Raw genomic sequence first — 15028 nt, forward strand, 5'->3', positions numbered from 1 at the left:
GTCTCGTTAAAAAATTATACGTGGACCATTTTTATTTTCGATTTTGCAGGTTGTTCGCCGTACTTTCTGTGTATATATACAATATTTCTGTGATTAATCTCTCTGTCGTATCACCACGTTCAAATAAAATTGTTAATGCAAAAGAATAAAATCAACACGAATATTCTTAAAGTGTTTAATTGAGTTCGTTAAAAAAGTCTACTCGAGCCATTCGTGTTTGCGATTTCACAATTGTACTTTCTGTCTATATAAAACAATATTTTCCTACGATTAATCTCCGTGTCGAATGACCAGGAAAAATCTCCTCGTTCGAATAAATTTCTCAACGCGGAAAATAAAATCAAGACATATATATTCTTACAGCGTTTAATTGAGTCTCGTTAAAAAAGTATACGTGAGCCATTCGTGTTTGCGATTTCACAGGATATCTCGGTGGTGCCTTCTTTAACGAGTGATCGCACAATTTCACAGAATCATAGCGCCCCATTCATAGGCCGAAGAATTTAACAAGGGGCACGCGTCACAATCCCAGTCACACACGGCAAATAATGTTAGGGTTGCGCGAACAGACCCCCAACGGATTCCAAACTTATCCCACTGACTCACGGTCAAAGTACACGTTGCTCGTTACGGATTTCTTTTTCCGCAACAGGAACATTTCTGGACAAATAATCACTGAAATTATATCCACTTGATTAAGCAAAGTGCGTGTGATTTTTTGGTAGAAAAATCTTTAACCAAAGTCATCGTCAAGTTGAATTATAGAAATTTGTCCTGTTCCGTAGCAAAACATTCAGAACGTTTTGGATTAGTAGGATCAAACACTCGAAAATTATATATATTATACGAATTTTAATCAGAGTTCAAATAAGCTCATCCCTTTCATATAGTTACAGGACAAGGAATTCTTTCAGAGCAGTTTTAAGGTGGCATTTTATGAGAGAAAAAAGAATTCTTCCTGGACTCTTTAGGAATCCTACATGATTATCGAGTAAAAGGATCTTTAGGCAAAGAAATCAGCATCGCACGAGTTGGACTACAGATAGAAGGAGCTTGGGATGTTCAACAAGATTGGAATAATAATTTTCGAGTGTTTGATGATGGTAGCCCGGAGCGCTCCGAGTCAGTTTCTACGTGAAAAGCTGTCTATTATGAGGGGCACGTGGCAATCCCATGGGGTCCCGTACGAACATGCAAGCACGCGACCGTCGATATATATAACTTACCGGAGAGAACTATAGGTCGCGGCTGCTATTATTTTATTGTACGCGTCGGTCGAGTGACAATTGAGCACAACTCCGAGAAAAATAGGATCATAGGTCCTGGCAAGCTTTAGATGTGAATACTGTTGTGCGATAGGCGACTATACCCGAAGTCTGAAAAATTTGCTTTGTCGAGTTCAGATTGCGCGGAGTAATCACTTTTAATTGATGTCAAATTCCATTCAACCGATTCTCAAAGTATGTGTAAGGGGATCTAAAGCCACTGGAGAAAGAAATATTAGACCGTAAACCGTGTGAAAATAATGGGGATGAAATTATACAGGCACAACGTTGTAAAATCTTAAAAAAGGGATTAATTGATATTTCCTGCGTGTGCGCCATAATTTATACCCTTCAACATCTTGGATAACCCCCAGCTCGGGGTAATTCCCAAGATGGCGGAAAATGACTCACTCGAGTAGCTCTTCTATACAGCTGGCTATAATACATATGTATCTGGTATATTCAGGAGCAGGTATTTGACCCGAATAGCAAAAAGTGCGAAATATTTATCGTCGGAGGAAAATATGATACTCGTATATTTTCTCGCATAGCTGCAGTACTATGCAATGTTTTCTATCTTGTACATTATTTACAGAACTTAAAAACGGAAAAATTCGTACAACGCCGTGATCCATTACATGAATTTTCACACTCGAACTTTACACTTATCAATAAATAATTACTCGCTCCATATAAAATAAATTTACATACTCTACATGTATATATATATATATATATATACGTAAAGGAGACTGAATAATACATGGAAAATTCGTAGGAGATATATGGAGCAAGGCTGCCTGCCGGGGGTTGCGTGAGCCAGCTTTATATAATAAAGTTTATTTACACCGAGTGTTTAGATATAAATAAAAATATAATACTAATTGTAACTTTAAAAGGGTCGTCTCTTTGGTCGGTTGGCACAAGCACCGGTCAGTCTTCGGGTCTACGTGAGAAACATATTTACACGCTTTACACGCTCTTATAACAATTAATTTACACGCTCAAGATATTATTTACATTACGTAGTTGCATGGGCGACCTAACGCGAATATTTCGTCGCTATTTACAGAAATCAGCGCCAATTAAATAACTCGCGTGATTTTAACTATATATATATATATGTATATATGTATATATACATATATAGCCTTATACTTTTATCGCAACACTTCCTGATTACGTAATCGAAACTCGCAAGTCCGGGCAAATCTCGCGTCCAGCGCGAGAAATAAAAGTCTTACGCATAATTTCATAATAGATTTTCAACTCCAACTTACGCCTTCGCACTTAACTCGAGCGGATCGAGTAGATCGCGTGGATGAATGTAAATTAATTTTTAAACAGCCAATGTCGCTCCAATTTCTTATTGAAATTCGAACCCTGGTGAAACCGTCGTTAAAACCAAGGCATAATAATTATATCGAGTGATGAAATCAAGGTCAGAAACCTTGATATTCATCTAGGTTGAATTTCCGGTAGAACGCTAATGAAACCGAGTATGAAACTCAATTGATATGTATAATTAACGCGGATACACGATTGCAAGGGCTCCCCAGTTAGGTCACAGCATCGAAATAAGTCCTTCTCTGATAAGTCGAAAGCACCTGTCTAGTACTTTTTCACGTTAACTCATGGTTTACCTTGAAAAAAATATCATTATATCTATATATACACATGATACGAACCTAAACGTGGGATAACTTTTCATCGACTGTAGGATTAGAATTAGGATTAGGATCGGGATAAGAGGGTGGTTTATCGTGGCAAGTGTTGCCAGCGTGCTACGTGACCGGCACTTGGATCCCGTGTCAGTGGACAAACTGATGATGAGCCTCGTAGTGATGCTGATGATGTGCGACCAGAGGCGACGCACCATTGGCCATCGGCAGGGACTGATGTGTGTGATGGGTGTGTAAATCTTGGACAGAGGTAGGGCTGTACTGTTGAGAATCAACGATAACACTGGTGTATCCTGCTGGTGGTTCCAGTGGACTGTGATGATGTTGATGCTGCTGATGGAGCTGATGATGCGAATGCTTCGAGCCATTAGGATGCGCATGATGCGAGTGCTTGCCTGGCCCATTCTGATGAACATGCTGGCCATGATAGGCTTCGTGATGCTGAAGATTCGCAGCAACCACGTAGCTATCGTTATTGTTAAAGCCACAAGCATTGTACATGATCACACCGACGTCATCGTTCAGACAGGTGGACGTTGAGTCCGGTATATGTCCGTGATGATGCGCGGGATGATAGTTGGGTGGCAAAGAGTGAAGACTCAGAGGACTGGAGACCAAATGCGAATCCAGGGCATCCGTGCTACCACAGGAGCTGGACGAGGTCGAGTACGGCCTTTTCTGTTGTGATCCCTGAGGACTGTGCTGTTGTTGCTGTGGTAAATTCAACGAACCACCATGATGTTGCAACAAATGTGGATGCTGCGAGTGTTGTCTCTTTGGTTGACCACTCTGTGGACTGTGTTGCTGCAAGCTTGTCAAAGAACTTGTTTGGTGCAACATCTGCATGTCCTGATTTTGGGTATCCTGAACAGGTGTTTCTTGCTGATCCTGCGCTTGAATGCTCAACGGATCCTGATGCATCTCTGTATGTCAATTTCCAGAAATTTTATTATTCACAATTTTCCACTCGCTCGCAGATATTTTACGGGAAATAGATTCGTGTATGGTTCAGCTATAGTGTGAATATATTATTATAAAATTTGCTGAGGAGGTATCAGAGTAAAGCTAACCAAACCATTCACGAATTAGTTTCTCATAGTGTATGCATATATATGTATATTAAGGGAGAATATTTACCACCATATTGATAGAAGATCTCAGAATTATAGTAACCAGCGTCTTCGTGCGCAGTTCCGTTGACTGGTTGCGCTGCATATGGCGATGGAAGGTAAACACTGTGATAAGCAGAATTAGCGATAGAGTAACTAGAGCCTTCGCTGTAATCTCCGTCGTGTTCCTTCGGTCGATTGCGATATTTTGCAGGACTAGGACTGCGTTTCTCCAAGTCGTTGGGAGCCGTGGTTGGAGTCGCCAACGGTGCACTCGGAGGATTCCCAGGACACGTCGTGCCCACCTTCTGATCGCAGTTCAACGCGAGACCCGTTCCTTCCGGTTCCGTTAAAACATAATTCACCGAAGCTATACAGTGAGGCCTCGAACTCCTTGAGTTGTGAACGATCGTTGCGTAGGACTGCATCCAAACCCAGCCCCCCGATTTCGTTAAGAATCTGTAGTACCTCGTTGTCACTTGTCCCTTGAACAGAACTGAGCGACGAGACACGATAAATATATGTAAACAGTGAGAAAAAATCATTTGATAGAAATAAATCTTTATTTTAATAGTCAAAAATGTGTTACTTTGTTTCTAACGAATAACTAACTCGATTAAATATAAATTTTATTTCAGTCGAATCAGTTTTACTCCATTTAAGCATAAATTTTATGTCAATGCAAAGATTGAATTGTGAAATATTCTACTGAAGATTCATTTGAATCTTAAGTGTTTTTTTTTCTCTTTCTTATATAATAAAAGATTTGAGTTTTCAGTATTATATTTATTATTCCGGAGGTTTAGATCCCTTTTGCGAGAAAGAAAAATAAAAGAAAAGGAAGAAAACAATAATTGGTCTAACCAGGAAATCTGTAGACACCAGTGACATTATGTCAGGATCCCTTGGAGTTCAGCGGGTGAAACTGCGAGTCTGTTCAAACAGTGATAGCAGCAAAAGCCTCTCATACCCTCTCCTGTTCCCTCCCCTACCGTTCTCTAAGCCAGTATATACTATACTAAACTCACACAGGCACACTTTTAGCTGAGACCTCGCGCATGCACACCCTCTTTCTACTTTCTGCGTGTTGCTCGATCGATATAGCAAAAATAACTCGTATTTATTGTTTTCGATCGACGATTCATAACAAATTGTAAGTGAAAATAATCTCGCAACAAAAATCCTTGATTCTTCCATTTAAGCAAACAAAATAAAAGAGAAAAAACAGAAACACATTGTCCACAGGCTTTTTTTCATGTGAGGTTGTCGATATTGTGGTACTTGTCCTCAAAGCTAACAAGATGTCGCTTGAGAAGAGAAAAGCTCGACGAACATTTGATATTTGTTGTTTTTGATCAATGCTTATAAAAAATTACGAAAGAATAAAATGATCTTGGAATCAATCCTTGGTTGTTCTATAAAAGCAAACAAAAATAAAACGGAGAGGGAGAAAAAAGAAAATATATATTTCCACGTGTCCTTTCTTGGAGATGGGAGGTCATCAATGACTTTATTTGTCCTCAAAGGTAACAAGATTGGATACCGAGTAAGAGAGGGGAGTGGGAGAATCAAAGGACGTTGCAATAACAATGCACCGAAGTCTCTTTTACTGTTTTTCAACGAGTTTTATAAACAATTACGAGTAACAATTAGCTTGAAGGGGTTCTTCATTATACTGTACATAGACTATGCACATAAGAAAAAAAAGAAGTAAAAATAAAACGTCCACGTGTCTTTTCTTGGAGCGAGGTCGCCGATGACTCTACTTGTCCTCAAAGTTAGCAAGATGTCGAGCGGGGAGTGGAAAGATCAAAGGACATTTTCTTCGGTGAGAGCGTCGCAGAGTTAAGCAGCGTCAGCTCCTCATCAAAGATTCTCAAGAACTCTGACGCTATGCCTCTGTGAACTGAACCATTTCGCAGAGACACCGATGAAAACAAGCTCTACTTTTTTTATAGTATACATACGCAATTTAACTGCATGTGAATCTTTGCGAAATTTCAACTCTAAATTATTTGGGACAAGACACACGCGAAATAAATGGGTCTTGTTATTTCTTTGTTTTTATTTGGAATTAATAAAGGGAGAGAAAATATGTTAAGTTTATCTTGGCGAAGAGTTATCGCGATAAAAGAAATCGCGCAGCAACAATGAAACAGTCATAATACGCTGTAAGAGAGATATCGAATACAACTGTGGTTCATATTGCGCACGACTCGTCACAATGTGCGTGTCTCTTGCTAGAAATAACACGTTTAAGCACTTATATACACGCACTTACAGGCTGTATCGGTGAGTTAATGCTGACCGCGCTCATATACCCTGTACAGTTGGGAGTGCATTAAGCGCAAGAGAAGCCCCAGTCGTGTGTAATTTACAATGTAAGGTGATAGGTCAATACCGAACGCTTGTAATCTCTCTTACACTCACTTCCATACGTATATATGCATATTCTGCTTTTGTCATATTTATTAAAAAAATCATAACACGAACGCTTTTTCACAAATGACACGTATTCTTCGCTTAAAATCTTAAGTATATGAGAGATATACAAGCAATTGTAGTAACAAAAGGTTATAATTTTAGAGGATTGTAAGCATATAGCAAGTACAGGGTTTTTTCTTCTTCTTTTGTTCTTATCATTATTATAATTAAAAAAATGACTTACGTATTCGATGTGCCCTTTGCAACTGGACCACGTCACAAGCATGAACGTAGTGATAGAGAGTTTTCTCGATGAGATCCGTTGGATCGTATCCCGTCAATTGCGGCGTCCTGAAACAGAAACAGGAAAATTTACCTTTTCCCTCCGGTAATTTTTTTACACTCGATTTTCGTTACGCAATCGGGAATTGATTTTGTCACGCGTATGGAGTTTCAGTTGGTTTTCATCGCTGTCCATATTTGTATTGTGTCACGTGCTGGTTCCCAGCAGCACAAAGTGCATCGCTTCATAGCAGAGCAGCGCTTGCACTGGATATTTATTTACTGTATGCAGAAATAAAAAAAGAAGAAAAAAATAGTCGCTCGCCAGTAACACGAGGCCGATTTTAACGACCGGCAGCAGACCCTCCCTCTCACTCCCTCCGCGTTACCAGTTACAGGGACCAAGATCGAAATATTAATGATGAAACTAAACACCCCAAGGTAACGATTCCTGGAATATGCTCTATTGAACAACGACTCTTCGTTCGAAATATCCCAAGAGTTTCTCGTTATTTTATTAAATTTTACATGTTTATACTTAACCCCAATAACGAAAGGCAAAGGGATTCTTGGAACATGCCTTCTTAAAACAATGACGCTTTATTCTAAATATCATAAGAGCTTTTTGTTATTTTACTAAATTACAAATATTTGTATTTAGCCTCGATACCCGAAGGTAGCAAAATTTCTGGAATCTATACTGCAATGATTAATGTTTCATTTTCGTAATATTCCGTATAAGTTTCATTCAAAGTAATTTTCGTAATTTTTCGTTACTCTCATTTCTACATAATGATATTTTGTTATCGGTTTTGGTTTAGGATGAAATTTTACCTGGCATCGACAAATGTGAGCTTCAAGTCTAAAGCTGATCGGAACATGAACATGTTGTGGTGTAATTTGATTTCTGTCACAGAACTCGGTGGTAAAGAATGGCCAACGGCGAGTAATCCGACGTTTCTGACGCCAACGCCCAGACTGTCCACGTATTCGGCTCTCGCCGGGTCGACGACGACGCACTTCAGGTAGCCGGAGCAGTGAATCACCTAAGAAATACACACAGTCGACTCGATGAAGTAAAAATAAATCCAATCTCTCAGTACTATAAATAGTATAAATAAATAAGTTGGAAGAATAAAGTAAAAATTAATAAAATTAAAAAAAAAATTAAAGATATAGATTAACCATTAAATTTCAGATGGTTCGAATAACGAACAAAATAAGTAAACTATGAATTTCACGTTCGCGCGCGCGTATTGCAATATATGTATATATATATTTAGAGAGAAATATAAAATATTGAATGAGAAAAATTGACAAATCTTTGTTTTTCCATATTTGATTTGAACCGTTATGTTTAAGTGAGAAAGAACACATATATGTATATCTATAAATATACATATAACTGACGAAAATGGATTGTTCAGGGTTACACTGGTCGTCGGCGGTATTGTTTACCCTCTGGCGTGTCGATGCACCGGAATTGCATGCAGCGAGAGCGCACACGACAGGCCTTATTTGCTTCACAAATTCGCGCGCTTCTAACGCACTCGAGACGCGTGCTTTTTCGTTTCATCGCGGCCATTTAATTAAGGAGGAATTGTTAATTTACGGTAGAGGCGAGGATTGAATCGTCCTCGTAGTCGCACTTGAGATACTCTCCTGTGTATACGTATAGTGTCACGCTCACGCCTCGAGCCTGCATGACAGCCGTACCAGAACCGCGGAATAATGTTGCAAATTAAATCATGCGTGCAAAATCATTAAGCCAACCAACCCTTTTATACCCATGCAAAAGTGGTAACGCGTGTGATAACGCATCTTCGACTGGCAATTATGAGAATTGAGCGACTTGCCAGTGAGATTTTCAGGGAATTCCCTCGTGAGAATAATTTTTCGCAATTAAACCGGTTATATGCAAAGTTAATAAATAATTCATTTATATTTTGGGACGAAAGGAGCTTCCGGTTTGGTTACCATAGTGTTCTCAAGGAGGCAAGTTTGGGAAATGCTTGGGGAATGATTGGAGAAATTGAGAGTTTCTTCATCAGACGATTTATCTATACATAAGGTGAATATAATTATATTTGACGAATATTTTTGAGCCAAAGGAGTGCTTCCGCTTTGGTTTTCAAGATTCTCGAGGAGACAAATGTTTGGCAAATATATAGGCTCTCGTTGAGGTCGCAATGGCACCCGATGACCGCGTCTCTCAGCGAAATTGGAGAAGAAGGAGAATTAAGCCGCCAATGGGCGTCGGAGGAATAAAGTGATGAATGCAACCCCCGTAAACTGTTGGTCGCGTGGATAGAGGGCGAAGGCGAGGGTAGCTTAGCTTTTTCTATGGCACTTACCGGCACAAAGCGAGTCCTGTAGTTGGCCTCCCTTTGTACAGCCAGCTTCTAAGCCAAGTCAGCCAACGCGAGTATTGTTAGCCAAATTGACGATTTTCACGCTTTTTCAAGCTTAGAAACGATCCGCGAAAGAAACTCGAGTGACTTCGCTTTTCTCAATGACACTTCCGCCTATATAAGCTAATTCCCTATTCACTCTGGCCATTCTAAAAACTTCACAATATTGTTTACTGAAATTTTCGCTTACCCTCTCTAATTAGACTTATATACGGCTATACCATATCTCTGCTTTGTTTTAGTAAAATAAAATTCAAGCTTACTCTTATCTCGGTACGAATAACATTGGATTATAATAAATCTGGGCCTTCCCAATACATTAATGTAGAGGAAGGGACGCGTTCGACTAATCTGGATTTACGAGCTGGCGCATTTCTCGTTGCCAGAAATGTTAGGAAAAATCACCGGATTGCTAACATATGTCCGATGGAGATTAGGCTTTTTAGTAAATATGGATCTTGGAAATTGGTCTGGCCAATTATTGAATGTAATTCAGACGAACCACAATTGTGATTTGTTGATATATGTATTGGTTTTATATATACAAAGAAAAAATAAGAATTGTTTAAACAATTTTGAAAATTTAACTGTATAGATAGAGTGATAAATATAATGGATAAAAGTTATTAATTTTGAAATGTTACGAGGCTCATGGTGTGATAGAAAGAGTAATAGAGAGAGGGGGTTGCATTTTTCACCTATACCTGGTAGCCGTTTTCTTTAGGAATCGTGCGTGACCAGGACAATGCGTCCCTACTTAGCTAACCAGCCCTTATCTACTATTTAGCATTTGGACTTTTATTCGTTTTACGATTTCCGGCGAAAGCAAGCAACGTTATGTTAATCGCCGATCGCCTCCTTTACGTTTTTATACTCTCAGCTTTATGAAAGCCAATAAACCCATAATTGGTTTCCGCATTCGCTTCCGCAAACCTCCCTTCACAGAGTAAATTTCTTCTTTCAACCGCCCCCACACATACACACAAAATCTCTCGGCTTCCGTGCCTCTACTCTACGCTTTTCTCACTATAGTGGCAATAAAATGCAAATCGTTCTTCTTCATTCACCGCGTTCATCGCTCAATAAACGAATTATGAAAACTATAATATAATGGACTCGAGAATTTCAAAAGATATTAAATGTTGATGAAGATCCTCCATTTAATATTTTCTTTCAATTATTATTAATTTATTAATTTTTATTTTTTTTCTAAGCTTACCTTGTATCCACTAGTGACGAGACCAGCGTTCCTTTTGGCAAGGATGCACTTCATCCTTAAGAAAAACGTTCGTTCCAGCTCAATCTCACCTCGAGAATTGGGGGGAGGCAAGGCGAATCCTGGTGGAGGTAAATTCAATACTGAAAACATCTCGTCTCTGTCTTCGTCCAATATATAATCGTATATGCCATTTCCTGTTAGTTCCACCTGCAAAATTAAATCTACAATAATCCATCGGTCCTTTAAAGAGAAATTTCTTAAATAACAAACGAGATAAGAATGTTCGAATTTCGCACTAACTTGTGACAGGCCTAAGTGAACACTGGCAGTCTCGCTAATGTACATGATTTTTCCGTCGGGTGCCACCACGAAAATAAAGCCATCCAAGGTCTACAAAGTGAGTGATAAAATAGGTAAGAACTGAGAAATTTTTTTTAAATATTTTACAAAGTAACAAAAATTACCTGCAAAAGGTGAGAGCCCAATTCTTTGATAGCCGCCTCCATGGGATTATTAGGGGGTGGAGCTGCACCCCACGCATCTCCGAGTCCTGAATATCAGCAAAATGAACAAACAAATTAACTACTTTAAAGGAGAAGATAAATCAAGAATTTTGCACTCTCAGTTTCTGTCTGTCTACTGGCCAGGATAAAACCTTTTTTTTTATCACAATCCGATATACATGTTACTGTCGAGTTTCGCATTTAACGTGTAACTAAGCCTATACAGCCAAGTATTTCGTGTTCGCGCATTAATTACGCCGTGCGCTCACACGTGACAGAGTTCGCACCCAGGAGAGAATGCAGCTGGGGCCTCCTGGAAAATTGCTTTATTGTGGAAAACAAAAAGCATGCTGGAATATTGCTCGAAAAATACAAAACAATTAAAAACAAAAGAAGGAAGGAAAGGGAAAGACAAAAAAGGAAAAAGAAGAATATCGAGATAGAGTTACATCCTAATAAAATATTGTAAAGGAGTAGAGGGTAAGAGATGGACTAATTGATGGGAATAAATTGAACGACTTGCGGTTTGGCCTAAGCAGGGACAGGGCGCTGGTTAATTCGTGTACGGTAAAGGGGAGCAGGTACAGGGAAAGGAGGGGGGCGAAAAGGGCAAATAGTATCGGATGAGATGGATGTGATTGCGCACTTAATGCATTGTTAGCCCGGTGCTTTGTAAGCAGAGCATGGGGGCTGTTATAGTGTTACAATAGCCCACGCCACCTCCCCTCAGCGACATCGACGAATTGAATTTCAAGTGGCTGCATCCCTCTAGAATACGTCGCGTCTTTATTCTCGGCTAAAAAGACGCGACACCCTTGCCACTTCTCGCAATACTCCTTCGGGAATATCGACGAGCGATGTGTAAACGAGCGACAAATTTCTTTACTTCTATATATTAATTTATTTCAACCCCCACCCTACTTTCCTCTCGTACTTTTCAAAACAGCCAGAAATACTTTTTAATCCACCGAATCGTTCATCTCGAATCGGTGTATCTATCATCGAAGTGTCATCATTGTTATTCTCATTGAAATATCCAAAGGGAGAATGCATTAAAAGGGAAACTTTTGAAAGGGAGAGATTGTAGAGGGAGATTCGATGAATTTGTTGGAATTTATAAGATTCGATTGATCGCTCATACCGTTTGGAAAGACTGCTCGCATTTTGAGGTAACTGGTGGTTAGTCTTATGACACTGGCTTTGTCGAGTTGGGTTGTAATGGCGGCCGGAAGTGGAAGTAGCTTGGCGAGCTCGAGGAACTCCTGATTTTCCTTGACGCGGCGCGAACGCGCTGCGTTCTTACTCTTTTCCTTCATCACGACTTCCTGTGGACCGGAAGTGCCGAGGCCTATCGAGTTGTTGTTGTGTTGCTGCTGCTGCTGCTGTTGTTGTTGCTGCTGAAGATGATGATGATGATGGCTGAGATCCAGTGTGTCCGACGGCGAGGTGCTACCTGCTAACATCACAAATTCGTCCACCGTTAAGGTGCTTGCGATTTTAACGCACAATTAATGTACACTAATTAATACAATGAATTCTAAAAGAATAACACAAACTTACTATGCGTAGAAATATTTTTAAAAATTCATATTTGTTTTAGTTTAATCAAGTAAGACTTTGTTATAATAATCCTGAAAACTTGACAATTTTCAAGTATTAAATATAAAACTATATAGATGCGTAGACGCAAGAATAGATTTACTTCTCCGTAACTATACAAGAGAAATAAATTGTTTGCCTGGTATTATAGGAAAATCCTTTTTACTTGCTTTCAGAGAGATCTCATACAGAAAAATGATATTTCTTTCAAGTGGTGAGAAAAAAGATTTTACGATCTAACTCTCAAGTGTCACAAGTACTTCACCCTATAATATCAACAAATCGACCAGTAAACAGCACTGTTTTTCGATTTCTTCATTCGCTCGGAACTTTTCTAACGAAATTCTAGATTTTTCCCTATACATTTCTGGAATAATCTTGCTAATGTTGCCGAGGTTTTCGACCGCGAAGACAGCTATATATATATATATATATATAACAACGTCGAAGCGTCTCGTTACAAGAATCAAAAGCAAAAGGGAGCAAACCATCATTAAAACACCGCCAAGAGAGCAATCTAACGACGTAGCTACCCATCCGAGACTTCTCACCGATGGAAATTCGCTTGAATAATGCATTTTTCCTCTTCGCTAGCTCGATCTATCCTCCCTGATCCTTCGAAACTCTGAAAATCCACGCAGTAACGCTATATAAGAATGCCCCGCATCTTATCCCAATCAAGCTTTATTATTCTGCAACCTATGAAAACAATAGATATTCTCTAATAAAATCCTACTTTATTATAACAAAAAGGAAAAGAAGAGAAAAAAATTAATTCTTCTGGAACGATTATAAAAATCTAGGTTCAGCATGATTGAAAGAGTTTCAAGTTTTGTCTAACTGTTAGGAATTGTAGGAGTCGCCTGGTCGTAAATCTGTCAGGAGTCGTTTGGAGCTGGGTGCGAAGCCAGACGATAGGTGAGTGAAAGAGTGTAGTGGTGTGGTCTTCGAGGAGGGATGGGAGGGGGGTGACAAATGTCAATATAAACGTCGAACGTGATAATAAGAAAATGCAGTCGCTAATTATTTCCGTGGCCGCCATGCGTTTTCAGTCCCTCGTATAGTCTTTCACGAAAGCTCGGGGAAAGCGATTTTCTCAGTAACGCGTTTTAGATCCTAAATATGTGTTCCCGGAATGGCAAAATGGCCGCCATTGACCCACACGCCGTTTTAACCTCGCGCGCCATTTCCCGGTAAAACAACAATACGTTTTGTTCGCACTCGCTAAACTAATCGCTGCAGTATATATGCTATAAGCCATGGCGTTTTGCACCAAAGAGAAATATTTTTAACATTCTCGTCTTTTTAATCGTGAATCCAAATATTTGAATCGATCCAGTATTGTTTCGGGGGTGTTTATAAACTACATTTCATCGGGAAAGTCTCATCGCTGGAGCTATAAAGTGATGGGAGCTGGGTGAGTGAGTTGTCGCCTACGTACTATATATAACAAAGTAAAGTACTACACACACACACGCGCATCATTTACTTTTGCATTAAATAGGGAAGAGAATAATGGATATTTTATTAATTCACTGTTATAATTTTAGTTTCTTCGTAAAACTTCCTACTTGCTTGATTTAAATTTCCAAAAGATTGCAACCCTAGAAGAGCGACAGGGTGGAGAGAGGGGGGGGGGGGTGGTGTACCTTTTTGGTTTTGTTTTCTTCTCCAACTGCCGATGTAAGGATCGCTCTGGAGGACGAGACTACTCCGAGTGTGATTCTCCACCATGGGTGCCATTTTTCTTCGCTGGATCCAGTCGTGATTCGTCGAAAGAATCGTCAGAGTGACCCTTTCGTGTCTCCTTACACAGACACTTGGACACTACGGTGCCTCTTTCCTCTCACAACATTCCCGTCTCGCGCGGTCCGGTTCGATATCAAAACTTGACACTTTTCACACTCTCACCCTTCCACAGAAATCACCTCCAACACTCTCACAATTTCAAGGACAGTCTCACAGACCACACATCCACGTTATTTTTACGTCCCTTTGGCCAAACCTGCCAGATCCTATCCAATCGTCCGATCAAATCCACTGATTTATTTTCACAGCTGACCTTCGACCCTTCGTAATATCAAATAAGGTCCAACGAGCAACACTCTTATATTTATTGTGAATATATATTATATACTATGATGTTAACTTGCACTATATTATCCAAATATACCTTTATTCATCAAGGATAAATCGCGAGGAGAAATTCTTACAGTGCTTTCCAAAGCTGCAATTTAGAATTGGCGAAACACGTTGAGATGTTTCGCATTTAAGAAACGAGAGTGATCTAAGGCAGAGGTCGACGGGACACGGGCATATCTCTGGTGACACGAATTCGCTCTCTGTCCTTTTTCTCTGGCTGGCCTCTCGCTCTCTCTTTCGCCAATCCGCTCGTTCCCCGAGGGGTAGGCAAGCCCCAAAAGGTACCACCCTTATTTTAAGCTCCACCCTTGAGCAGGGTCACTCGCAGCCCCCCACATCTTCGCACGCACTTCACCGGGGTTAGAGAAAATTCTCACCAGCATGAACCTGAC

General features: G+C 39.8%; 1 protein-coding gene across 5 annotated transcripts in view; it reads right to left on the reverse strand.

Moving 5' to 3' along the window:
• Positions 1 to 1688: 1688 nt before the first annotated feature.
• Positions 1689 to 15028, reverse strand: part of sim (single-minded) — a 29603-nt gene continuing 16263 nt past the window's right edge. For 2 of the 5 annotated variants that reach the window (XM_066732436.1, XM_066732435.1), the window contains exons 2-9: positions 12037 to 12351; positions 10857 to 10942; positions 10693 to 10782; positions 10393 to 10599; positions 7597 to 7808; positions 6725 to 6831; positions 4085 to 4552; positions 1691 to 3870 (exon numbers count right to left, since the gene is read on the reverse strand). In XM_066732436.1, coding sequence (XP_066588533.1) covers positions 3077 to 3870; positions 4085 to 4552; positions 6725 to 6831; positions 7597 to 7808; positions 10393 to 10599; positions 10693 to 10782; positions 10857 to 10942; positions 12037 to 12211 — 2139 coding nt within the window. In that variant the 5' untranslated portion in view covers positions 12212 to 12351 and the 3' untranslated portion in view covers positions 1691 to 3076. Of the gene's footprint in view, positions 3871 to 4084; positions 4553 to 6724; positions 6832 to 7596; positions 7809 to 10392; positions 10600 to 10692; positions 10783 to 10856; positions 10943 to 12036; positions 12352 to 14143; positions 14248 to 15028 lie in introns of those variants that run through there. The other 3 variants (XM_066732433.1, XM_066732437.1, XM_066732434.1) reach the window with 3 other exon arrangements.

Source organism: Prorops nasuta, unplaced genomic scaffold (assembly GCF_024137725.1).
Source record: "Prorops nasuta isolate Cenicafe-Biocafe unplaced genomic scaffold, Cenicafe_Pnas_1.2 PNAS00010, whole genome shotgun sequence".
Taxonomy (NCBI): Eukaryota; Metazoa; Arthropoda; class Insecta; order Hymenoptera; family Bethylidae; genus Prorops; species Prorops nasuta.